The sequence below is a fragment of the Hippoglossus hippoglossus genome, chromosome 10, assembly GCF_009819705.1.
Source record: "Hippoglossus hippoglossus isolate fHipHip1 chromosome 10, fHipHip1.pri, whole genome shotgun sequence".
NCBI classification, from domain to species: Eukaryota; Metazoa; Chordata; class Actinopteri; order Pleuronectiformes; family Pleuronectidae; genus Hippoglossus; species Hippoglossus hippoglossus.
The window spans coordinates 18,786,424-18,813,307 of record NC_047160.1 but is presented as its reverse complement, the minus strand read 5'-3'; the positions used below and the strand labels follow the sequence as shown (position 1 = coordinate 18,813,307).

At 40.8% G+C, this 26,884-nt stretch overlaps 3 protein-coding genes across 6 annotated transcripts in view; all 3 read left to right on the top strand.

Moving 5' to 3' along the window:
- The first annotated feature begins 707 nt into the window (after positions 1 to 707).
- si:ch73-335m24.2 (protein eva-1 homolog C) lies at positions 708 to 7,666 on the top strand. Of its 2 annotated transcripts, XM_034597995.1 has the most exons (8): positions 708 to 864; positions 3,192 to 3,397; positions 3,477 to 3,600; positions 5,016 to 5,168; positions 5,451 to 5,594; positions 5,680 to 5,751; positions 5,855 to 5,935; positions 6,549 to 7,474. In XM_034597995.1, exons 1-8 carry the CDS (start codon positions 768 to 770, stop codon positions 6,932 to 6,934), a joined length of 1,263 nt encoding a protein of 420 aa, XP_034453886.1. In that variant the 5' UTR covers positions 708 to 767; the 3' UTR covers positions 6,935 to 7,474. The 2 variants fall into 2 exon arrangements, with proteins under 2 accessions (XP_034453886.1, XP_034453887.1); XM_034597996.1 differs by lacking the exon at positions 5,855 to 5,935 and having other exon boundaries at positions 6,549 to 7,666.
- A 493-nt stretch (positions 7,667 to 8,159) lies between these two features.
- On the top strand, positions 8,160 to 26,428 carry ocrl (OCRL inositol polyphosphate-5-phosphatase). Of its 3 annotated transcripts, XM_034598150.1 has the most exons (24): positions 8,160 to 8,683; positions 9,227 to 9,307; positions 11,758 to 11,849; positions 13,043 to 13,081; positions 13,417 to 13,530; positions 15,286 to 15,480; positions 15,617 to 15,860; positions 16,228 to 16,401; positions 16,495 to 16,596; positions 16,705 to 16,819; positions 16,951 to 17,067; positions 17,511 to 17,692; positions 18,060 to 18,171; positions 18,357 to 18,466; positions 18,617 to 18,752; positions 18,888 to 18,998; positions 19,314 to 19,479; positions 19,915 to 20,150; positions 20,893 to 20,916; positions 22,630 to 22,749; positions 23,249 to 23,333; positions 23,695 to 23,822; positions 23,973 to 24,084; positions 24,254 to 26,428. In XM_034598150.1, exons 1-24 carry the CDS (start codon positions 8,643 to 8,645, stop codon positions 24,376 to 24,378), a joined length of 2,961 nt encoding a protein of 986 aa, XP_034454041.1. In that variant the 5' UTR covers positions 8,160 to 8,642; the 3' UTR covers positions 24,379 to 26,428. The 3 variants fall into 3 exon arrangements, with proteins under 3 accessions (XP_034454041.1, XP_034454042.1, XP_034454044.1); XM_034598151.1 differs by lacking the exon at positions 20,893 to 20,916 and having other exon boundaries at positions 8,161 to 8,684; positions 9,228 to 9,307; XM_034598153.1 differs by lacking the exon at positions 9,227 to 9,307 and having other exon boundaries at positions 8,163 to 8,636.
- vimr2 (vimentin-related 2) overlaps positions 25,343 to 26,884 on the top strand; it is a 16,954-nt gene continuing 15,412 nt past the window's right edge. The window contains exons 1-2 of the mRNA XM_034598168.1: positions 25,343 to 25,470; positions 26,682 to 26,810. Of these exons, the coding sequence (XP_034454059.1) occupies positions 26,701 to 26,810 (110 nt within the window). The 5' untranslated portion in view covers positions 25,343 to 25,470; positions 26,682 to 26,700. The remainder of the gene's footprint in view (positions 25,471 to 26,681; positions 26,811 to 26,884) is intronic.

The following is a 26,884-nucleotide window of genomic DNA, read 5'->3' as shown; positions in this document are numbered from 1 at the left end:
ATTCTTTCGTCAGATATAACGAGACATGGACAATACAAGGACTCTTTTTTTTTTTTGCCATCTATATATTTCAATATTTATAACTATGATTAACCTTTTTTGACATGGAAAATATCATATACTCTTATTTTTACATGTATCTTTGTGTCTGGGTTAAGAAAAATTTGATACAATGTGTCAATCAGAGCTTCAGAGTTGTTCGTTTGAACATAGCCATCGTCGCTGTTTCCTGTGGTTCCAGGCTTCATGCTAAGCTAAGCTAACTGGAGTCGCTGGAAGGAACAAGACAGCCGCGCTCCCATTGTGGCTGCACAACTCTCTGGCCTCTCATTAGCAAACGTTTTAACTCAGAACAGACAAAATTACATCATCCTCATGCACATCCACTTTCAACGAAGATGTTTCTGTTTCATGTTGAGAGTTCAATGGCTAAAGTTCTATCACAATTTTGTTTGTTTCTGTTTAAATAAAGAAAGTGATGATACTGTGCAGGAGATTTCTGCCTTTAATTTCACAACTTCTCCAACTTTATTTCTGCATTGTATATTTACGCTGATATTCATCAAAGAAAGATGTAAATGCATCAGCATCTGATTTCTCATCTCAAGCGGCCAAAGCAGCACTGGATTTGATCTTTTTATTGCTAAAGGAGGGCGGTTTTAAAGACAATGGCACCATTGACCCACTGATCACCATCTCCCAGGCAGTCAATTGCACAACAACACATTACAACAAATGCTGGGGGTCTGTCATGCTGGATACGCACGATGACAGTACCATGGAGTTTGCGCTGGTCTTTCTGTTTCCTACCTCTCCTCCTGACTCTGAGTGCACACACCGCACACGCGGCTCCCGACTTCTCTCGTAAGTGCTCTGTTCTTTTTTACATCAATATCTGTTCCTGTTCTAGAGAAAATCAAAATGCTGAGCTGTTACTTTTAAGGTTGCGACAGTTCTGCAGAGGAAGACATTCAACATTATGTGCACATCCTGCTTTGCAAACAGCTGGTGCAGCTCAGTCTGAGGGACCAGTATGAACTTAGGTCTTCACTCCCTCACTGATAGATAATCTACAGTTGAGTTGAGTTTATGAGTTGAGCTATTTTGATGGTTGGACTTCTGACATAACATTATAGTTATTTTTATTTTAGACACTACTATTGTGAACAGTGTATCTCTCTGTCTAACCTCATGTGGCTGCAGCCTCTCAGGGGCCTAATAATAGTTCATTGTGAGTGAGCGCCTGGTACTGTCTCGCATCTGCTCCACGAAGCTTTAAACTGCGCACACACACACACACACACACACACACACACACACACACACACACACACACACACACACACACACACACACACACACACACACATACATATAGATGGGCACGTACAGGATCACCCATGGGAGGGTAGACTGACTTCAGTGTCTGTATTTCATTGTCGTGCACGTTTGTGAGTTTGGTCATAGTCCAAATAATTTTCTTGGACGGCTACACCCACTGACGGCATAAAAAATGCAATGTGAACAATGGAGCACTTTATATCCTACTATTATGTCAGTCTACCCTCCAATGGGTGTTCCTGTACGTATGTAATAATAGCGTAATAGAGTACTTGTCAGTTAAACTTCACTTACATGGGAAAATAACAGCCTTGTTGGTTATAAATCAGATATGAAACTCTTGTCGCATCACTGACGTCAGTCAAACAGGAGTTATACTTATGTCTTTACTTAAATTAGGTGACACATTTAACTGCTGCGTTAGAGATTAGATATCAGCCTTTGTATTATTAATAGCAACACATTGGTGACTATTCACTGGGTTTGTATGCCTGCATTGCTATTGTTATAGCTGTAGAACTCCCAAATTTGTCACGTTTTTTATTGACATTTACATTTTTCAAGTCCAGTGAACAACATCAAAAAGTGCAAAGACAAGAAGCAAACTGTCCATGGTAACGTTAAAGCTAAGGTAGAGTTAGGTATGGGTCACCAAAAACTGAATAATTATGTAAATTTCATAGAAAATAGGTCATATTCAGGGATTAAGAAGCTGGTTAACTGAAGAGCCTGAAAGTTAAAAGCAAACAATTCATGCCCCAACTTTTGTCTGTACAAAGGCAGTGTCGAAAAAACTACAGCCTCAAATGGGATATTAAGACAATACAGTACTGCAGGAAGTAGAACTGTACATTACATTTCATTTAGCTGACGCTTTCATCTAAAGCGATTTACAATAAGTGCATTCAACCATGAGGGTACAAACTCAGAACAGCAAGAATCATGTACGAACAATTAGCTTCAAAAAAGCCAAACTACAAAGTGCTATATTTAAGTGAGTACCAAAGTTACCGTTGACAATTCTGTGTTAGCCCCCACCCAGACTGTCCTGGCTCCTAAATGGTGGAATGAGCTCCCCAATGACATCAGGACAGCAGCAAGTTTACACATCTTTAGTTTACACAGCTGCAAACTAAAAACTCACCTCTTCCGACTATACCTTTGATTAAAAGTTTAACCTAACAATTTAGTAGCACTTAAATGGCACTTACTTATAGCACTTTGTAGTTTGGCTTTCTTGAAGAAATAGTACTTTAATTCTTGTTGCTCTGGGTTTGTACCCTCATGGTCGAATGCACTTATTGTAAGTCGCTTTGGATAAAAGCGTCAGCTAAATAAAATGTAATGTAATGTAATGTAATGTGCCATAAGTGCAACTAACCTTTTCTCTTTAACTTTTTTATTTATAAACACCTGAGATGACCATGCTTATTAGTCACCATCTTCTTAACCAAGGTGTGGTAGAAATGATTGTTGTAGCCTGCAGCGGAAGATGTATAAGTATATATTGCAAACACAATGGTAATAAAAACAAACTTAACAAACGGGTTTATCAGGGCTTCATTTCACAGAAAGAATGTAATCCAAGGCTTAAACATAAAGACTGATGAGCTGGAAGCAAATAAACCTGCAAATGCAACACATTTGATACGGTAGAAAGGGAAATAGAAACATTCAATTCAGTAGAAAGTATGTCCTTTTGGCTGCTGAATGAGTCAAAACATTGTATTTTAGATTAGTTTTTTTTAGTTTTTTCTATAAATTGTCAATTTAAATCCCAGCTTGATAAGTGGCGTGTTCATAAACTATTGAACAGTTATAAAGTTATGTCGCCTGATGCTCTCTTTCAGGATATCTTCACACAATCCTGAAGAACCACACGGCTCATGCATGTGAAGGGAGCACACTCGTCATCGAGTGTCCCTCCAGGACGTCTGTGGCCGTCCTGTCTGCTTTCTATGGACGACGAGTGCCTTATCAGCATTTATGTCCCTCTGCAAACACAAACACGAGTGTGGACGAGGATACAGCGTGCACTTCACCGGTTGCTATAGATGTAATTACTGGGAGATGTATGTCAACTGGGTGTGTGGCTGCAGGTGAGCGTGTTCAACATTTTTTCCTTGGTTTTGCAGAAAGTGTTGTCAGAGTGTCAGGATCGACGTTCCTGTCACATCCCTGTCTTCAGTGCAGTGTTTGGACAAGACCCCTGTCCACTCACCAGCAAGTATCTCCTCGTCTCCTACAAGTGCAGACCAGGTAGGACACTGAGCTCCCGATAACAAATATGTGGAGAATAACACACATATTCACACATGGTGAACAGGGTGCCAGCATTTCAATATGAGGATTTTTTCCCCCTTATTTGTTTGCATGCAAGGTTATTCGTGACCTTGGATATAGTCCGACTAAGTTTGACAAAAGAATAGAAACTCGAGATTCCTTTTTCTTTTAACCACATCACATGTCCTCATCAAGGTACTGATTGTGCTCAGTTATCATGGAGATATCAGCTGTTCCAGTTCACTTTAAGGACGTCTTGTCCATCTCGTTCATCTTCATGACAACAGAGCAAAAGGAAGCTGATGTCATACGGTTGAAAAATCCGGGAAAAAAAGTTAACCAGTGCCATCATTGTCATATTTTCTTCAAAATTCTAAATAATCCCTCCTGTTTCTACTCTCCATTATAAGATCTGCGACAAAACTCCTTATCATGGTCCTGACTAAAAATATATTGCAAAGATGATCTTGAGTCACTGTCTTCCAATGTTCATGTTATGTTCTGTTGTATTCTGGGGACACACACATACTGGATACCATCTGAAACACACATACTTTATTATATACTTACTTTATGTATATATGTTTATGTATATATGTTTATGTTTATGTTTACCCTAATCAATGCTGCTAAAACCTTTATCTTGATGTTCTCCTTTACACTTGACATCCATTGCACTTCTGTCCGTCCTGGGAGAGGGATCCCTCACATGTGGCTCTCTCTGAGGTTTCTACATTCTTTTTTCCCTGTTAAAAGGGTTTTTAAGTAGTTTTTCCTTACTCTTGTTGAGGGTTAAGGGCAGAGGATGTCACACCTTGTTAAAGCCCTATGAGACAAATTGTGATTTGTGAATATGGGCTATACAAATAAAATTTGATTGATTGATTGACTTTATTTGTCTAACCACACACCACATAGTGATGTACTCACATCCAGCCCAACAACAACAACTTTGACAGATGTAAGGTTATAAATATAATTCTTTTAATTTGGTAATTATTCCTAAAATGTCACAATCAAACCCTTATTACAATGACATTTAATTGAGGGCTGATATTGTGCTGTTTAACCGAAAATCTATAAATAAAGGACTAATAAAAGATAAGGAAAACACAAATAAAGCCGAATATATAGAACTTTAATTAAGAAAATCTACAACGCTAAATATAAACATAAGTACATTGCATTGTTCATTCTGTTAAATAAAAGTTTTCATATCAGCAAGTAAAGGCCGGTACTGATCAAGTATATCTGTGAAGGGCTTGTATTGGCCGCTTTTTATAGAAACCATGCTGCCTGGAAGGATCACAGCAATATGAATACACAACAAGCACAAATGTCCCTGCTTTTTTTCTGTCCCTCCTGGTTAACTTACACCATTCGTTTTTCAGAGCACCATCGCACAAGGCTTGTGTGTGAAAACGAGCGTCTGAGGCTGGTGTGTAAAAATGAGACCGTCCTCGCCATTTACTCAGCGTCTTTTGGACACCTGCTGCATGGAAGTCCTTACTGTCCTCAGGAACCTGGATCACACAACGACATGGGTCTGAAACAGGGAACTTAAAAACCATCTAATGGCCAAATAATGGAGCAAACTTCAGTTGCATGGTGGAGAATAATGAATAAGTCCTGTGCCCTATTCATCCGTTTTAGTTTACATCAATGAGAGATTTGCTAAGTTATTCATAAGAAGTATTAATTCTGGTAAAATTCTGGTAAAACTGTGTATATATCTCGATTATACTGTTTGTTGATCAGATACTTTAACAATATTACACTAATTTCTCTGTTATAATGATTCATTGATCCATCTTCATTCATTGCAGAGTGTCTGTCAGCACTGGCTCTGAGGAAGGTGTCCCGCAGGTGTCATGGGAGAGCAAACTGTTCTCTCCTGGCCGATACTCAAAACTTTGGTGACCCCTGTTTCCCCGGCACCAGGAAGCACCTGCGGGTGTCCTTCACTTGTGGTGAGTGACAGGGGAAGTTACTGCTCGTGACCGAGGTGATATGGTAATGAAGTAATCATGTGAAAATATCTTGTTTTCTCTTTAGTTCCCCAGTATCTTCTGGAAGACGTGGGTCGAGGGTCGACTGATCCTTTCTTGATTTCAGACTACACACACGGTGAGAGTGAGACTGAGCGTTGACAGGTCGTAAAGCAGAGTTTGACTGGTGTCTGAGGTTTTTATATACAGTCTATGGTCTGAGTCCAGGCTCTCACCTGCAGGTGGATGGTACACTGGCCCCACCTACAGGCCTCAAAACGTGCTCTTTACCAACTGTCTGGAGATCATTGAAAAAATCTGGGGTATGTGCATTGGGGCTGCATGTACAGTTCTTATCATTGTAGATCAGATTTAAAGGTTTTCTTGCACACATTTTGCACAAATACATTTTTTGAAATTACTTGATTTGAATATATATATTTGCATGCCACAGATGTTTAGATTACCAAGAGCATTTTCTTCCTATTTAATCCCTTTCAATACAATGCAATAAGAAAAAGAAATTGAAATTTGCTCAACACATGTAAGTGTTCGTAGGGAACATTTAATCCTTTTTTGTTGTCACACTTATGATGTCATGGCCTGGTAATGCAATTGAAAACCTTATTTGATATTTGTTGTATTTTCTTCATATTTAAGGTAAGTTTACATTCTGCATCAGTTGAGAACTGTTGATATCTTAAACAGATAAATCATTTTACTAAATGAAAATTGCTAATTTCCAAATAAAGGCTTATCTTATCATAACGTACCACAGGCTAGTGTTGTAGATGGATTTGTACAATATCTGTGTAATGTTTGAATATTAGTGTGGATTAGTGTTTCAGAAAGCCCTGGAAAGGAGTTAGACAAGCTGGTTTTATATGTAGGATCTGCAAGGCATTGACATTAAACCAGTTTGTATCTCTCTTCCAGATCTACCAGAGAAAGTGGCTCTGTACTTTGTCTCTGGAATCTGTGCTGGCCTGGTTTTCCTGCTCTGCCTGTTTGGTATCCACTCCACACTAGTCAGAGATGTGAAGGATCTGGTCTCTGACCTGAAGGATGAGCTGAAAGCGTCTCGCAGACAGCGCAACGAGCTCATGGAGGACCTCTACGACGACGAGGTCTCAGACACGTCGTCCTTCTGTCGCCTCACAAAATCCCACCGCACGACGGACATCTTCAGCCCCTCCACGTTGGCGGTAGAGATGGTTGATCGCGGGGTGGAACGGATGAGGGATCTGCCCAACGGAGACATTTGGCCTCGTGGAGACTCCAGCCCTTACGCCATTCACAAGATTCAAACTTACGACAACTGACAGAAGTCGTGAAGCTTTTCAGACAGACGTTGAAATTATTTTTAAATTAACCTGAATCTAATGGAGACATTTCATGAATGTGCTCTGTCGTTCATAAAACATCATAAAAGGTTATGAGACAAATACATGATGTTCTAACATACATGGTTAATCATGATTAGAATTAACATTAATCGAGTTGTTCTTTAAGTTTATTTAAAATGCTATTTTATTTGATAACATGGGTCAAATGTCAAAGATGAACTCTGAGCTAAATGTATTTCTTGGTTGGAGGATCTAAAAATGGTTTGGCCGGTATATACACTGTATCCTCATTATTAGGTACACCTTGGGCAAACCAATGTAATTGTTCTGTCTCATTAATGACTGACATGTTTCATAGGTGTTAAATTAAACTTTTTATTTTAGCATTGAGCTCATGCTGTGCTGTAAATATAAATGACAGTTCAGAAAACATCTCACCATAACGTGATCCAGTACAAGGCCATCTGTAACTATATGACCTCAGTTATAAACTGAATTTTCACAATTGTGACAGTGTCACCAAAAACTGAACATATTGTGATTTTTAAAGAGAAATAGCATGGCAGTGATGTTGTATTGCATTAAATTGTACAGGTATACCTAATAAAGTGGTCACAGTTTATTGCAATGTAACTTAGAAAGTTGTATAAGTGCGATGATGAAACTTTTATTGCTTGTAAACTTTAATAATTAAATGTGTGGGATACTATCTGAATGGGAAATATTCAATCTTGTCTGACAGCCTCTCTGAGGGGCCAACAGTATTAAATGTAGAAATTTTGTTTTAAGTAAATTCAGGGGTTATCCCGCGGTGAATGTTATTACTTTCTTTTAAGATGCCTCATGTACTGTATCTCTAAGAGGAAATTAAAACATGAACTCATTAGAAAACCAGCTCTGCAGAGTAAATAACCCCATATGGAGCTGTGACTAATGTGGCCCAAGGTTGCAGAGGAGGAGTTGTACATGGAACTTAACTTTGGAGGATGCTTTAACTTTATATTCTTATTTTTATTAATGATACACTTAATACATTTTAATTTAATTTTCACTTTTTTCTTTTTTCTTCTTCATGCTGTATTGTTTAATTTTCTTTAATTCAGTTGTATGTTGTAATCTTTTTAATATACAGTCTAAGCTTGTAATGGTGTGTGATCTTGGAGGAAGCTGGCACAAGAATTGATCTCAGTCCTGCGTTCACACTCCGAGGGGCAAGGTGGCGCTGTGACGCTCATACCTCGGTTCAACCTGCCGGCGGTGAAGCTGGAGAACTCGGCAGGGAGAGAATTCTCCCAGCATCGAACTGTGTCCAGTCGCCGCGGTGCTAAACCCACTGCTCGCTGCTGACTATGTAGTCCGACCAGCTTGCTCCCTGACACCGCGCGGAACACACGAGAAGACGGCGGAGCTGCCTGGAGCTTTCCGGCTGAGCGACGCTCCCTCACCGGGGCATTAAGACTTCTCGGCTCCGTTGGAGATTGTGATCACATCCAGCAACAACAACAGCAGCTGGCTAACAAGCTAACGAGCGTTAGCATCCACCCGCTCAGACAGCGACTGTGACACCGGAAAGGCCGCCGCCGCGCCCGGTGTGGATTTAACTTTCTCCGGCCGCCTCGTCCGGACTGAACCGACCGAAAGTCTCTGTAGACACTGATAAACGTATCGTAACACCTCGGTAAGAATGGACACGGCTCTGGGAATGAGCGAGGAGGAATGCTTGGCAATATCCTTTTTTGGAATTAAAGTTACCTTATTCTTTATTCGTGTGTTTCAGCTGGAGTTAGCCAATGTTAGCCGACAGTTAATGTTAGCAACTCGGCTAATCTGAAACCATTGGTCTTGTATTTTAGCAGCTAACACTGAAACTAATGAATTAATCCACCTGAATGTTTATACACGTTCCCTCTTTATTTCAACTCCATACTAAACCATGCCACCACGAGCAGCCATCAAATGAACACACTTGCTCCTGATGATCCACAATAACGTCATCATTCAGTTTAACCTTATTTACATCAGCTGCCTTTTCTCTTTTGTCACATTGATTTGCATCATGATTTCCAATGAGCATGGCTTCTTCTCACAGAGATCTCCAGTTCTGAATATCTCCACACTAACCACACACAATACTAACTTCAGAATGACAGTGACGCACCTGCCTATGGTTCTTTAAAAAAAAATTATAATACAGGACACCTAAGTTGTGATGTGTCCGAAGCGTCTTTATCATCTTCATCCACAATAATTCCTTGATTGTGCTGCTCACACTGTGAGAGGTCAGGAGCTGAGGTCTGGCCAGAAGGAGTCCAGACTACTGTCACTTATTGAGCGCAATGGAGAGTTTATGTAAGTATCAGTGAACCTGGTGACTGAACGTGTGTGTTGTTTTGTCAAGCCGTAGTTTAAGCTAGTGAGATGACTTAGATTTTTAGATGATCATCAGCTTAATTGTGAAGAAATCAGGGTTTTTGACAGCTACGTGTTTGATGTTGGTTGGTGGCGGTCGTACATCTGAAGTGTCAGGCCTGCTCCCCTGGAAATGTCTTAAATCTGATCAAGTCTCCCATTATCATGCACCAAATGGCTCTGCTGCTTTCAGGTCAAATGGAAATGTTGCGTTTAAAATGCAAATGAACTTGTTTGGAGGTAACTCAAACTGCATTAGCATATCAGTCAGGTGTTTACGACGATAAGGCCGTGTTGGTCGGCTTCCTGGTAATGGCGTTTTAAAGTGCTGTGCAGTACGGAAACTGGACTTGCTTGAAGTTCTCGAAGACGTTTCATCTGGAATGCATCAGCTTCATCTACGTCAAGCTGGCAGTCATCACTAAACAACTCCATTCATCAGCCACTCACAACTAAATATTAAGATTGCTCCCAAGACAACTCAACGCCCAATCATGCAATGACTCACATGTGCCCCTCAGTGACTCTCAAAAGTGTAAAGGACCCCCCACTCGAGGTTAAATGCCCAGGACCTCACATTAGCCTGTTGGATAAGAGGTTGGACCTTGTTGAGAACTTAAAGCAACTCCAGTGTCCTGCCTATAGCACTTAGAAACATGATGACACCACACTGAATAATAGAGGAGATGATTTTCGATAGTATAGTGTTTTAGCGTTGGTTGTCTTGTCTAATGAATATATTTTTATATTAGATATGCATTATGCTGTTGGAGTCAGTTCCTCTTGCTCAATCAGATGATGTACGCTGTATTAGAAAATTACCAAAACTGCAGTATTTCGCTTTTTTCAGCCCCCAAGCGACTGAAACAAATCAGAAAGTCACCTCCAAGGCAGTGCTGACCATGGAGCTGTAGTGATTTTGGTTCAGTGTTGCATAAAAAGGATTTTAACCCTGGTCATCCAGCTGATGGGGGGAGCTACCTACACACATGCACGCACACGCATAATCAGATAATCAGATTTGCTCTTAGTTGGGATTTATGCGTTAGTCACATGCGCAAAACCCCAATACTGTTCTTTCGTCAGCTTTAGCTTTATTAATAATTCTTTATTTGAAAGAGTGTGTTGTGGGTGACGACACTGTTTGTAGCTGTAGCATGAGGGAGAAAGCAATTAGTCCCACCAGTAGCCAGCTCAGCTAGTCCTGGGCTGTAATGAGACTCACATGGGCACACAAGCTTTGTGCTCAGCTAACTGTGTTAAAACCACACATACTAAACCTGGCAGCAGTCCTGACAGGGGAAATGGTGAAACCAGGTGCTATCAGATATAACAGCCCTGCAATAAAACGAATGTAAATCTGACAGTATCTGTTGAAACTGTCTGCTTCTATATTTGTATTGGTAATTAATGATCTCATTAAGTGTCTTCATGCCAAAAGGATGTCCTTGTGATCACCTGTCTTCTTGGCCAGGGCAGTTTTTCTTATGTTGGCTTTTATTGTTAAGATTTCCGAGACTATTCTGTTTGCAACTGTGTGTTGACAATAAAGTTCAAAGAGGACAGATAATAGAAGTTAAAAATGATCACCTCAAAAATATATATAAAGCTGAAACAACATGAATTTCTCAGTTAAAACTGGACATCATAAGCCACCATATTCTTATTTAATCCATGGCTGCTGTATTCTAAGTCTTTTCTTCTATTTTGTCCACCGCCCTGAGAAGGAAGGGTTGGTTGTCGTGTAGCTTACATCATCAGAAGGGCCCTTGTTCATTCTGGGTAATTGTAAATTGCTCTGACACATTTATTGCAGCAAGGCTGAATCATTTTCCTCTCGAAGTAATGAATAGTGAAATGGACGGGAGGTGTGGGTAGTGCCCAGTGTGCTACACGGACCTTGGTTGTTTGTCAGTCATTGTTAAGGAAATATGATCCTGCCTACGTTAACCCTTATCACAGAGTTGAAGCTGGGTTAACGACCTGAAGCTGAGCTCCTCTCATCGTGCTCCACTTTCTTTCAGTGGATTTTTTAGCTTCATCAGCATGTTACTTCATTTTGTGCCACCGTTTGCTTTTACAACTAAAGTAACTGAACTGCTAATTCAACTAAATCAGACTTTTGCATGTGAGCATGTGTAGGATTTCTGAAAGCTATTGTAATCACTTGATAGTATAATCTAATCCATGTATTACATGTACCCATATTCACTTATTTTATGCATGAAACACAATTTAAATTGAAAGAGATTGCCTGTAGTGAGGAAGAAGCTAAGCTGCAGCTTGTTTGTCTTGTCTTTGTCTTTGAGATGATTTTCTTGTTTGTCTTAAATGATTTGAAAACACCCCAGAGCTGATGTTAAGTAAGAGTCTATGCTGTTTTCATCCAGATTGGGTGTGTTGGCCACCCCTGACGCTGTCGTGTCTCGTCCAGTCCCTCAGCTGTCTATACCCATCAATGGGAACTTTGAAATAGTTCGAGGTATGTGTCTTTTTTCTTGTCCTCAATATCAAAATCTGTGTTTTGCCGAGGTTGTCTGCTTTTTTGGGGGGGAGGTTTTTTATTTTTATTTTCTTGTTCTGTAGATGCAGATTGAACAGTTTTTTCACAGTTTGCAAGATTGTTTTGAGTTTCATTTAGTATTAACCTTTCCCAACCTTTCCTATATCAGACTTGTTGAGTCAGGAGGAGAACTTACTCTCGGACCCTGTTCAGACCTGTTATTAACATCCAACTTGAGTAAGTTCAGGTCTGAACGCTACCTAATGCGTCCTGAATGCGTCTTGAGATCTGATCACTCAGACGATATCCAGAAGGGGTTCAGGACGCATGTGGCCAAATTCTTTTAACAATGGGAATACCAATCCTGGGCCACATATCAAGGACAGCCCACTAAGCTGACGCCCTCTGACCTGCTACAGATTTCGACACAGTCACAAACACATTGTCAACCGACACATCCTGAAAATCGGCCAACATAATTTGCTCATGGTCAACAGAAATGACGTATGTGTGCAGATTTGCATATAGAGCTTGGAAGTGAAATCTGATCCAAAGTGATTACAGAAGACAGATTCAGGACACATTTTAAGATCTGTCCTCCTGTTCTTGTTGTGAAGTGTAGCTGTAACACCAGGAGAGCTGCTAGTGTTGTGGTCCGGACTAGCTGCTATCAACAGCAGAGACCAGCAGCCTCACCACTCTCAGCAGATTGCATGTGTTTTAAAAGAAAAAGCTGATGATTGGACTGACTTTTAGACATTTGGTTAACGTCATATGAGTTGTTGTCCCAAATGTCCCCCCAAGGCAGTAGTAGGGGAAACACTGACAACATTAACTATATCATGTATGTACAGTATAATCAAATGTTCAAGATATTTAAAGTTGCCAGCTGCTACAAACTGTTCTTCTTCTGTGAGATGTTTGTGATTCCTGTCCAGCCTGTGGCCTCACATTCTTGACCCCGATGCATAGTAGTGTTACGGTTTACTTGGGGTCATGGCTCAGAGGTGTACAAGCAAAGCCGCAGGAAGCATTTCCTTTGCACCTGGAAGAAAAAAATTCAAAAATCAACACATGACCTGTTGAAATATTTTATAACACCTCTAGATTACTACCACAGACCTTTGAACCACAACGGCTCCGTTTGAGCTCTTGTTCTTTTTTCATTTCAGAAGCAGACGAAGCTCTTCTTATTGACTTCTCGGTGAATTGTAAGTACTTTTAATCTCTTTTTAGGTTAAATAATTCCTATTTTTTTCCTATTTTCTTTTTGTCATGTGGTCAGGTTATGTTTTGGTCCTTAAAATTGGCATTCACAGCAACAAAGCCCCCATTCAACCATCCTACATTTTTAGAGCATGCTTTCAGATAAATGTCTTTATTTAGTAGCAGAGGCCGGCCCTGAGTCGCCAGGGCGCTCTGAAAGAATGCTGAAATGGTTCACTGTTAAATCACTTTGCTTTGTTTTCTAGACAGTCAGTATTTGCAAAGTCTGAAGGTGCCTAACATGTGTGTTTGTCTTTGTTTTTTCTGTTCCCATCTCAAGCTTTTGTCAGGGTACGAATTAAAGGCGAAAAAGCCCCAGAGCTGCTGTTGGAACTACAGGATGATGATCGGACTCAAACTTTCTTGACCCAGCTGAAGAGTGCTCAGCAGCAAGGTAAGACTCCACTGTCTGTCAAACAGACCAAAGCAGTTGGATGATTAATTATTTAATCACTCATGTAACATTCATTTACAGAGGGTGGATTACACCACTCGTGGATTTCCTCTGTGTTCCTGCCACATTGGCTGGTGATTTTGAAATGAGATCTGCTTTTAAATGTGACATGCCTTCATTTGTTGTATCTGTGTAACTGACTCTCTTCAAAAGAATAAGTTATGTTTATCAACTTTTTCTTCCCACTGAAATCCTTTGATATGGCAGTGAGTCCAGTGAATGATGACAAAATTCATAGTAGTCGGATGTTCAGTTGGTTGATGAAAATAAATGGCACATATGGCAAGGTTGGTGTTTTCTTCTGTACGTCCTACGCAGTGATCTGGCATCAGGACAAACAAGACAAGTGCATAACTAGTTCAAGCTAAAAAATAGACCTCAATTATAACAACAAGGAAGTGGAAGGGGTACTTCTTAAATCTCAGAGCAGCGTAACAGATTTTGCATGCAGTCAATTGTGCTTGTCAAGTTTCCTGGGATTCAGCTTTGACTGTTGGTCGAGCGCAAGGGGGGGGTGCCTCAGGTGGTTTAGCAGGTTGCCGCTTATCTCTGGGATGGCGGTTCAAATCAAATATCTGATCTGTTCCGCCCAACAGGAGAAACTGAATGTAGAATGTAGTAGTAGCAAGTGAAGGAGCAGATGACATTGTATATTATCAAGTCACATTAGTGGCTATTCTCCTTGGTCATAGCGTGCCAGCGAGGAGTTGGGGGATCACAGAAAATGTCCTGTTAATAGAGGTGTGGGTTAACTGGAGTATCTCACTGCCAAGATAATGGTAAATATTTTGCAGAATATGAGGTCATTTTTCTCTACTGTACATTTGATGCATTTGCAGTTCAAATGTGTGCAGCAAATAGAGGAGAACGACTTGGAGCATTGGAAAGACAGACAGCACCAAATCATGAGACAGAGATTTAAGAGAGATTTGGTGCTGCTCTCATTTAAGTCCTGTCATTTGTGTAGTAAACGGCTAAATCACATCCTGCATGCTTATCTTCAAATGTCACTGAACACCACTGGGTCCACGTCTTTTTTAGGCATATTTAGTCTGCTAATGTATTAAGTGTTTTCAAGATATTCTCTTGATCTTAAAAGTAATTGGACTGGAAATGTTGATACTGTAGCAGGCCAGAATAAATAATGATTAATTATGTCACATGCAAATATGAACACGTTGATATGAATGATATTTGATAATTAAGGGCTTAATTTATTTAATTTGGAGGAAACTGACTTGTGAACAAACATACTTCATACAATTGCATAGTAATGATGCAAAACTTCATTTGGAAACTCATACTGTGAGCATACTGTGATACTGTGATATTTGTTGTTGCTCTGTCATACAGCAGTGGAGCCGTGCCCTTTTTCAAATAGTCACTTGTTCGCTGGAACTCCCTACTTCCTGTAATGACAACATGGTGCTTCTGGGTGTTGGCTCATTTTCATCTGACATCATATTTACAGTGACAGGATGGCTGAAACAGGATGTGGGTTTGCCTAAGTAAACTGTAATGTATCTTATATTTAAATGTAGCTTCAGGATATCTTTTATTGAGCAGGCTTTTGCACCCATATTGTTTGTTTTCTATGCATTTTAAGATAATTCCTGGGAAGATGTTCCTACTGCTTGAGTACGGTTGGTTTGAAGCTGGATTATTTCCTCTGACAATGCTGTTTAATCTTCACAGTTGAATCGAAAGTCACAAAACCAAAAGCGATGGAGCCCCTAGCCCCAACGACTCCGAGGGGTCCAGTCCCCATCCCACCACAAAGAATAAACAAGACTGCTAACCCTGTGGGCTCTGGAGTTAACCCCTCCAAACCTGCCCCTGCACTGCCCCCCAACCACCACAACAGCACTACAACAAATCAGACTAAGACAGGTAACATACAGAGTCAGACTGTTGTGTATATATTATAGCTTCTGTGTAAACAAAGCTCTAAATATAACCTTTTAGTTATAATTTCTTAGTTTCTGTTGTATTCAATACTGTATTTTTGAACTTGCTATTTCTAAAGATCCAGCTCAGTCGCTTGCCTCAGACTTTGGCTTTGAAGACAGCTTCAACCACGCTCTCAAAGTGGAGGAAAAGAAGAACCACCAGAATCGCATGGTTGCCACCAGGGAGCCTCCTCCTGTTCCCCCTCTGCCTCCTCGCAAAGCCTCTTACACTCCATCCAATCCTCTGCCTCCTGCACCAGTCCCTAAAGAGAGATCTGTCTCCATACAGGCCAAAGAGAACTCCTTTAACACTAAGCCAGAGTAAGTTCACTTGTCAAAACAGCAGAAACAACGGAAACTGGTCATTGCAAGTGTATTTTAAATTAGTTAAAATTGTTTACATTTCATATAGTGGCTTCAGAAAGTATTCAGATACTATGTCTTTCCCCCAAAAAGTGTCTAAAATATATTTAGACTTTTTCATTATGGTTTATTCAGTATATATTGATAGGCAAAATGCCAAATGTATCCCATTAGCTTTAACTGTACAAGACAAAGTGCACAAAGCAAAAGGGGTTAAATACTTTCCAAAGCCACTGTAACCACAGCTCAGAAGGCTCTGTGTCCATAAGTGGAATCTGTCCTAAGTCTTGCTGGTGTTAAATAATGCCTACTTTTTCCATTTCAGTAGTTTTAGGTCTGGGTTTGACCGTGTGGACAGACCACCTTCTTGGTGTGAGAGCCCCACCACCAACAGCATGAGGCAGACCATGTTCTCCAGCCAGGCAGGACAAAGAGAATACCTCATCAAACACCGTCTGGGCAAGAAGGAGAATGAGTATGTGGACATCCAAACATTTAGGTGAGCGGAGCATATTTATTCTATGTGTATGATTTTATATTTTTGTATTTGCTCCTGCCACCCCTAACCCTTCACTGTGTGTCCTGTCTGTAGGTTTTTCACAGGTACATGGAACGTGAACGGTCAGTCTCCAGACAGCACCCTGGAGCCATGGCTCTCCTGTGACACAGAACCTCCTGATATATATGCTCTGGGGTCAGTTACCATTAATCATACATCAGTTTCCTGATTAGTAGTCGTACAAAGCTGGCTTCTTTTCTTGATTAAATAACAACCAATATGGTGACTTGTTTATGACTTTAGTTTTCAAGAGTTGGACCTGAGCACTGAAGCTTTCTTCTACATGGACTCGTCCAAGGAGCAGCTGTGGGTGGAAGCTGTGGAGAGAAGTTTGCACCCGAAAGCCAAGTACAAGAGGGTGGGTAAAAGAAATGTCTCCATATCGAGTACATTCTATTGTCGTATTGATGAATATATGGTTTTCATTTAAGTAGGACAGAACATACGTTGAATAGGCCCTAACATGATTTAATTTTTTTATGTCTGCAGGTCCGGATCATACGACTCGTTGGGATGATGCTTGTGGTCTTTGTCAAAAAGACTCACAAAAATCACATTAAAGAAGTGGCTGCAGAGCATGTGGGGACTGGAATCATGGGGAAAATGGTTCGTTCACCTTAAATTTTAACTGACTGCATCAAAATACAAAATGATCATAGCCACATGGGAAAAAATGCTATGCTTTGTTGTTGTTTGGCATTTGTGTGCAGGGGCTGATGAGAAATTTGTTTAGCTGGATCTGCAGCTGCATGTTGAGCAGAACCAAACACAAATAATTAACTTTTCAGAAAATATCACTGGAAGTTTGTGGAGATCCTGGTAATTAACAAACACATGAGCAAGACTGAAATTATTACCCCCTCCTTAATGTTCTTATTCCCCCAACATCCGTCTGTAGTCATTTTGTTTTCAGAACAAATTTCGAAAACTATTTTGAATACGTTTTACGTAGACTTATTTCCTGTATTAGTTTCCCTATATTCAAATAAGGGGCTGGTGGATGTCAATCTCACAGCCATGATAAAAACACTATGCATTTTCTCTCTCAGGGGAACAAAGGAGGCGTGGCTGTGAGGTTTGTTTTCCACAACACGAGTTTCTGCATCGTAAACTCTCATCTAGCAGCACACGTGGAAGACTTTGAGCGCCGCAACCAGGACTACAAAGACATATGTGCCCGCATGACCTTCCACTTACTGGAACACCCCCCTCTCAATATCGTCAAGCACGAGTGAGTTCTCTGTTAATGATGTCCAGAGTCAGAACATGGCTCTGGATTAATGTCTGATTTTACACTCATTGGTTTGTGTCATCAGTTGTTTGTTTTTTTTTCAACATGAGCTGTAACTGAATTTTTGTGGTTTATAGTGTTTTGTTCAACATTCTGCAATAAAACTGAATTCTATGATAAATTGTTCTTAATTCGGATAAACATGAAGTTAATCAGAGTTACTGTTTTCAGTAGCTTTACAACTATGATTTATAGAGTAAACTTCTCTTTGACAACATTTTATTGTTTGAGTTAAATTATATTCACTACAGTGTTGTTGTTGTAATTCTGTTCTTTTAAGCCACCTCTGTCTCCTCTTGTGTTTCAGTGTAGTGATCTGGCTCGGGGATTTGAATTATCGCCTGTTCATGTATGATGCTGCTGACGTCAAACAGCTCATTGCACAGAATGAGTTAAAGAAGCTTCAGGAGGTTGATCAGGTGAATCTCTTATCCAGATCAGTGTGTTTTCTCTATTTTGATGTGCAATGATAAGCAACAGCTGGGAAAAAAACATGCCACCTCAGTTAGGTAAACTTGAAGCAAGAAAGCAGTAACAGTCTGAGTAAACAGTAGTTTGTAAACAGTAACTAACGCTTTACAATGTTGCTTCTTTTAATGTTTAGCTGAACATTCAGAGGCAGACGAAGAGAGCCTTCACAGATTTCATGGAGGGAGATATTAACTTCATGCCCACGTACAAGTACGACCCAAAAACAGATCGATGGGACTCAAGGTAAAAACACATCCCTCTGTTCTATCTGTTTGCGAGTGAAGAAGCTTTTTCCAGCCTTATCGTTACAGTAACACAGAGTCAGCAGTACTGCTCGTCAGTCCCGTGTCTCACCTCTGACTTTGCTTCTAAAATCACAACTGTTTCCTGCAGTGGGAAATGCCGTGTCCCGGCTTGGTGCGACAGGATCCTTTGGCGGGGCAACAATGTCAAGCAGCTCAAATACCGAAGCTGCATGGAGCTGCAAACAAGTGACCACAAACCCGTCAGCTCCCTCTTCACTGTCGGGGTAAGAGGCTATGTTGTCAAATACAAAAACTAGTTAAAACATGCAACATCAACAATTTTCACAGGACTTTGATGTAATAAAATGTGTTTTTATTGATAAAAATCAATAAATAGGACTTGTGTGTTTGTGTACCAGGTAAAAGTTATAAATGAGAAGCGACACAAAAAGGTGTTTGAGGAGATTGTTCGAGTGATGGACAGAATGGAGAATGATTTCCTTCCATCTGTATCTCTGAGCCAGAGAGAGGTAAGAATAACGTCCTCAAACATGTGTGCTCATCATACTCATGGCCTGTGTTATATTTCCTCCTCAGGTCATATACACTGCTAAAAGAAAAGGACAAAATGACTTAACAATGGTCGATGGAAACCGAAATCATCCACTCATTGAAAAGTTTAACTGACTTGGTTATATACTGCGACGATTGAGTTTCCCTTAATTTTTTTTGAGCAGTGTATATCAGGCTAATAACCAGAATAGTCTGTCACTTTCTCTTAAAATATGTAGGAGGAGGTTGCTGGGCTTAGTTATTAATGTTTCTTCTTATTTTATGTCCCTTAGTTTGCATTTCAGAATGTGAAGTTCCGGCAGCTTCAAAAGGAGCGTTTCCTCATAACCAACGACGGGCAGGTCCCCTGCCACTTCGCCTTCATCCCAAAACTCAATGACTCACAATATTGCAAATCCTGGCTGCGTGCCGAGCCAAGCGAAGGATTCTTAGAGCCCTGTAAGTCCTGTCATTAATTCCTTTGTTTTCATTGTTCTTTGGCTCGTTACCTCACATTTTCAACAATGGTGATGTAATATTTTGTAAAACTATATTGAAATGCATAAGGGAAATTATAAATTTATAGATTTAGTCTTAAGGACAGATTTGTCCTGTGACATGTCCTAAGCTTATCACCGAAGGGGTTATTTTGAATGTTGTGAAGGTTTATGCACTAATCCTGAGTGGGCCAATTTAATGTTCTCTTGGTTTTTGTACTCATAAGCACAGGGGATGATAAATAAGGCATGTTTCAAAATATGCATGTTTTCTTTCAAGATAATGTTCAGTTAGTTTGTGATAAATTCAGAATGAAGAGGCAGCTCCTATGAAAATGTTCTCAATATGTTCCTTAGAAAGTTTCTCTGTGAACCTTTGATATATCTTCCTGACCAGCTGAGACCCTGGAGATTTTTCTGGAGGTGTACGTCAGTAAAGACTCGGTCACGCTGCTGAACTCTGCAGAGGACTCCATAGAGGACATTCTGGTGCTCCATCTGGACCGTGGCAAGGACTACTTCATTACCATCTCCGGCAACTACCTGCCCAGCTGCTTTGGCACCTCGCTGGAGACTCTGTGCCGCATGAAGAAGCCCATCAGAGAGATTCCCATCACCAAACTCATTGACCTGGTGAGGGAAAGCTAACCCAGCAGCCACAACATGGGACATAATTTAAAAGTGATTGGATTAGTGAACAACAAAGGCATATTTTTCTCAGATTAGTTGAAACCCTGATTGTTAAACACAAATCTTCCTGTACTCAGAGCAGCTTAGTTCAGATTGTATGCTGATGGCGGTTCCTCCCTCCGGAGCTATTCACTACCTGAAACCTGAGCAGGCACACGCGAGGACTTGTTCACTCCCTCAGGGTAAACTCGGTCACAGAGAGAGAGAGAGGGAGCCTATATGTGGAGAGCACAAAATGCCTCAGCCTGTATATTTCTGGCCATGAGGGGCCAGGGGAATGAGGAAGTGGCTCAAACATAGGAAGGGAGCTCCTAAAGAACAGGGAAAACTGACTCAGGTTAGATCCACTTTAGCCTGGTTCTTATAAATAGACTCTTCTGGCTTTAACATAAACACTTCTGTCTTCTTCCACCATGCTTTTTTGACTTAATCTGATTTAGCCTTGGGATATAGTTCTACTATCAATCGTTGCTCTTATTTCTTCTAAACTGTTCCCTTTTCCTATTAGATCAGTTGATTTATGCAAAAGCAATTCATAATCTGTCCACCTTTCTGATTCTGTGTTTATACGTAGCATTGCTATCTACTTTGTTCTTTCTTCTTTTGTTTCCCTTCATTGCCTCTACTTGCCTTGATTATTCCTTTCCAACTCTTCACTGTGGTTGTGGGCTGACTTCTTGCTCAGGGAGAGGACAGCTACATGGAAAAGGTAAAACATTAATACTGATTTTCATCTATGTGATCAGTCAAAACCGAGTCAATATCAACTCAGTTCAAAGACTTGTGTGGTTCATGTTCAGTGCAGGCTTTGACACGTTAATGTGAAGCTTTCGCTTTTATCTACTCCAGTAGAAATATTTAAGAAATGGTTGGGCCACTAATTCTGGTACCCAACAAGCAAAAAATTTGATTACGGCGAATTCACACTGTAAATTTTGCTTTCAGGTAGTTAGATAAGAAGTTTGATCCCAATATTAGGAGAGTTGGGAGTCTTTAATGCTAACGTAAGACAGCAAATCAGAGGAAAACTGTGACCCAAGTAATATCTAAAAGTCAAATATTCCCACAACTCATTCAACTGGTGTTTTCAAAATGGTCCTGTGGTAAAACAGCCTGTGTTGCTTCAGGCACTAGTGAAACAAGAAATCCAATCTTGGATGTCAATTTTTTTGCATTATCTGAGGAAGGACAGAGGGAATCAGATTTTATTCTTCAACTCTCTGTATTTTTTTTAACTATAGAGAGAGTCGAGCTAACTTTGTCCCTCTGCTTCGAGTCTTTAGCCTGAACTATGCTAATCACCTCCATTTTAGAACACAGACACATCAGTGATATCAAACCTCTCATGTGATTCTTGCAGAGTGACTAAGAATGAAAGCATCCTTCATAAAGTGTTTAACTATTCAGCTACAATGCACACTGGAGTGTACACGTTCATCTGAAAACCGCAACACTGCCCACTCACTCCACATTCCAGAAAGCTGACAAGGGCAGGAATTGTTAACCCGCAGGCAATCACAGACCAGACCATGACAGTTTAGTTATAATCTGTGCGTGTGTGGATCAGTCACCCATTAAATCTCCCCTCGCCCATTGAGGACAGGGTAGTCCAGTCCAGTTGAAGTTAGAAACACACACACACGCGCACACAATCTCATTTCACAGCAGGTCACCCTCACGGCACATTGCTCCTTTATACACATGATTAGAGCTAATGAGAAGAAGTATTAATCTGTTCAGCTCAGTTTAGACACTCGTATGAATCCTAACAACATGTCTCTTCTTCCATTTCAACAGTTATTACTGAAATTAAATCGCTGCATGAGTAAACACGAAGCCATTGGGAAGAGACATTTTTCCCCATTTCTTTTCAACGTAACAGTTTAATATATTGGACGATTCACCAGACTGTAACTATCCTTAAGGATCACAAGAAAAGCTTTGGGTGTTAAAACGTGTTGAAGACTTATCACATTAGTTCTGCATATTAGCGCCATCCAGCATTAAAGGCCCTCTCTCCGGTCTGTGCTGCCTCTAATGTGCAGCCTCAGCTGGGGTTATTTTTGACTTCTCTAATGAGTCTCAGGGATCCATTTGCAGAGAGAAAAAGAATGTGATATCCAGCTCTTAGTAAAATGGCTCTACTCCAAGTCTCCAGACCCCAGAGATAATCTTGATCTGACTGCTGCTCCGTCTCCATCACTAATTGATCAGATGAGTCATGTGCAGTCTTTCTAGTAGTCTCTGTTACACTTGATCCAAGCAGTTTGAATCACATAGTATGAGTGTAATTTCGTGAATTCAGATCATTTTTCCTGTAATGAATAAATGGGGGAAATATTGGGGTCTTACTCCAGGAGATAATCGAATGTCCTTGCTATAGTTTGTCAATGTAAATCATGTTTGAATTGTCTCCTGCCAGGAAAAGTCAAAGGTGAGCTTCCTGATGGTGGATGGTGCAAGTACTGAGGACAAACCTCTAAAGATCCCCAAGGAGGTGTGGATCCTGGTCAACCACCTCTTCACCAAGTCCTGTGATCAGGTGAGAAGCCCCACGACGAACAGCACAGGTTTAAGACTCAGAGGAAATAAAACTGACTCGGACATTTGCGTTCTCAAGTATAGCCCCTCCAGAAAATTTCAGGAAAATGTGCGTTCCTCAGTGCTTGTCTGAAAGCAGCTTAAGTCTAGTTTTGTTTTTAAGAAGATGGAGTCGTGCTTGTCTCCTCCTCAATTTATTTTCCTCAGAAGAGTAAGAGTTGTGTTTAGTGATTGGTTGCATTTATTCTTAAATTCACCAAATGACAAATGTCTAATAACTGACCTAAAATTCTAGAACGTATAATTTCATATCATAATATCCTCTTTATCAACACCACACAAACACAAACTCTTTTCACGCTGCCTTAACCACATCTTCCCACTGACTTTGCATGTAATCCCGCCACCTCTAAACTCACTTTGTGTCTGAACACGCATTATGTAGGTTATAGTGAGAGCTGTGTTAAAATATCCACGTGTCGTCTTTGTGCGTCTCTCAGGAGGACCTGTTCCAGACACCAGGCCTGCAAGAGGAGCTGCAGAGCATCATCGACTGTCTGGACACCAGCATCCCCGACTCCATCCGTATCCTCATTTATCAAGCAGCTTCACGCTGACCCAGATTTCACCAAGACCCAGTTCTACAATCACATAGAGAACAAATGTAAAATAAAACAAAAAACAAGTGAGCGCTCACAGGCAGCCTGTTGCGTGTTGGTCATTATGAGTGGGTGAGCGCGACTGTGGTAATAACAGTAATAATATGACCTTGTCGTGTCCAGCTTGAGTGATAAAGGTTATTTCTCAATGTCTCAGGCTGTGCAAATGTTAAAAGCTACATGAGATAATATGAGAGAGGCTTTGGAGATGACCAGGTTTAAAATGTGTTATCCAGGGGCCTCACCGGGCCCCAGGTTCTCTTATTCTTCCCTAACTCGTCACACAGCCGGTTGTAACCACTCTGTGGCCGAGGCTCTGTTGATCTTCTTGGAGGCGGTGCCAGAACCAGTGGTTTGTTATGAGCTCTACCAACGGTGCCTCGAGTGCGCTCACGACAGCCGCCTCTGCAAACAGGTGCAGCGATCACTGTTCTGTTCTACACTGCAAAATACGATTTATAGTCAATAAGAAGACACTTTAGTTGTGTTGTGTGTGGCTGTAAAGAGCTGTTGTTTTGTGAATTCTTCTATATGACCAATCTGTCTTCACTTTGATGAATCCCAGTTGATCTCCCAGTTGCCCCGGGCTCACCGCAACGTGTTCCGCTACTTAATGGCCTTTCTGAAGGAACTTCTCAAGCACGCGCACAACAACAACCTGACAGCCAGCCTCATAGGTATGACATGGACAAACAAATCCCACGTATGCTGCTTTGAATGCGTGCTTATAGTGACACTACTGATTACAGAGAACATATGATATTGTATTAATGTACTTAAAGTAATAGATGACAAGGTTAAAAACTCTATCGCTAATATTCTTTGTTGATTGTTTTTGTCTTCTAGCCTCCCTCTTTGCCAGCCTCCTTATCCGACCACCTCCCAACCTGGTCAGCAGGCAGACGTCACACGAGCGGCAGAAAGCCATCGACTTTGTTCTGGGTTTCCTCATGGCCGGAGACGAGGAGTAAACAAGGTCAAGACTCCCTCACAGCATCCGTAGGGTTTGGAGTTAAACTCTACCTGACTTAACTTTTGCCACAGGACCTGGACCCATAGGACTGTGTCACATGACCCACTTGGTATTTTGTCGTCTTTTTGGAGACCACACCTGACACAACTCTCATGTAAGAGGAACCACAGACTGACTTTAGGACTGGGACGACATTATCAAGTGTCATATCTTCACCCACAGTCTGACCGATCACTGGATTTTGGAGAACTGGGCAGAGGTTTGGACTGATGCCTTTGCACTTTCAGATGACCTAAAGGACCTGTAGGTCGGTGCTCATGCCAAATTAACCCCTGAATAGTTATAGGTATGAATGTAAAAACACTATGTATCCATAGATGCTAAGGAAAAGACTCAATCACACTAAAGAAAAGGAAATTCCTGTCGTTTTAAGAAGTAGACTGAATTTAAGGACAACAATCGGCTATGAAATTAAAACCAGTGAAATGTTTTAATGTTGTCGCTGATCGCTGTTCACTAATCAAAGCATTAAATAGATATAAATAAGTAAATAAAGAGCATAATTGTGGAAATCTATAACAAAGAATGTTTAAGCTTAAGATAAATCATGACAATCATCATTTTATTTGAGGGGACAACATTGAGATAACCAAGATAATTCTTTTTTTTGCCATGTCCGTCATGTTTTAACTGTTATTTATATATTGTTTTCTTCCAAGTTTGCACCATGTGAAAAGATTTCGAGTCATACTACAGTTTGTTTTTAATTCTGCCTCGGTTCAATGGAAATATTCATATTTTTAATCATCATGTTATAGAAAACTCTTTCGTGTGTGTGTGTGTGTGTGTGTGTGTTATTTTGTAACTTCAGCTGTGAGCCCCTCATCTCGTTTGGCCAGTTCCTGCTGAGTTACAAAACACGTCTGTTAACACACCAACTAACTTCCTGGTTGACCGGAATCAAGAGTGACGCTCTGTGGTGTTCGGGGTCTTAAATGGTGTAAATACTGCTGTGGTTGTTTCATATGGCCGTTGGTGTGGTGGTGCAGGTCTGTGATGGTGTCTCCAGTCCGTCATGTTTGTCATGAAGGTGGTAATCTTAATGTCTGTGTTTGTTTACGTCTTTTTCCTCCACATCCTGAAGCTCATCCTTCATAGTTTCATGCCTGTGTGATGCCAACACTCAAACCACATGAGTAGTACTTGCTTTAAGTGATGCAACATTTTCTATGTGCAAGATTTAATGGCTCATTACTCTGCAGGATACAGCCCGTCTTTGTGCAGCTTTCTCATTTGTGCCACAGGGATTTTTTTGCCTGCAATCGCTGTTGCAAAAAACGTCCTGGTTATTGAAAAAAGGAACTTCTACATTGTGTATAATGACCAGTATTTCCTCTTTAACATGACCAGTATTTCCTCTTTTTTTCCAAAGAGATGTCAGCATTAGATTTCCCAGTTGACAAAAACAAAACCACACTCGTGACACTAATTTACTTCTCTCAGTATCTTCTGCAACGTAGTGATGCCGGCGGTTTTCTTCTCAGACACTCCAGAAACTCTGCGTCACGATATCTTATCCTCGGAGACGATGCGAGCACATGACATAATATGACAATTCTGGCAATCGTGGCACTTAAAAGGAAAAGCCTTCTCTATTGGTCTTAACTGAAGCAAGCTTTGAAACCAGCTTTTAACCAAAAGGTGGCTCAGGTGTGACGGGAACGATCCTGGAGATTCAGAACTTGGGAGAAGCGATGTATACAGCGGCCCTTCAGTTACTCGCTTTGTCAGACATTCTGCCCTCAACATGTCAAATGGAAAAATCAGTATAATCAATAACTTCAGATTGTAAGTGTTGTCGTATGCCACTGTATCAACTGATGTATTTGTGTGTATTCATTGTGCTTCTTGTCTTTTTTTGTTTCTGATCAGAAATATTGAGGTCAATTTAAAGGTACGCAAGGAAACACTCGCACTTGTTTTCAACTTTTCAGAGTTTTTGGTACTTTTAATTTATTTAACAGAAATAAAACTATGTATAAAGCTGATTTGTTTTCCTGAGCAACACTTTTTGTCCGTGTCACTGCTTCCTTAAGAAAAACAACAACTGTTAGATGGGTTTTGGGGCTCACTCGTCAGGTGCATGTGAGATCGTTGCCGGCTGATGTTCACGCTATAGTTAGTCTCCTCAGCGACAGATGAGAGATCCATCGCCTCAGTGATACATTCTCATTCCTTGTGAATATTAAACCCCGGCGGGGACCCTGCTGACTCTTGTTTGCCTGTTGTGTTGTAGTCCAGTTTGAATCTGTCTGAAGCCATGGCCATGCTCCGAGTGTCTTCTTACCGGAGGCTGTTTGAGGAGGAAACGTGGAGTCGAAGTGGAGGGTTGAGTTTGCCGTGTGCGGGGCAGTATCGGGCCTCTGTCAGGTCAGTGTCTGTACTCTGCCTGAGAGATCTGTACATCATTTCTAAATGTTAGTGACATGTCACAGTGTTGTTCC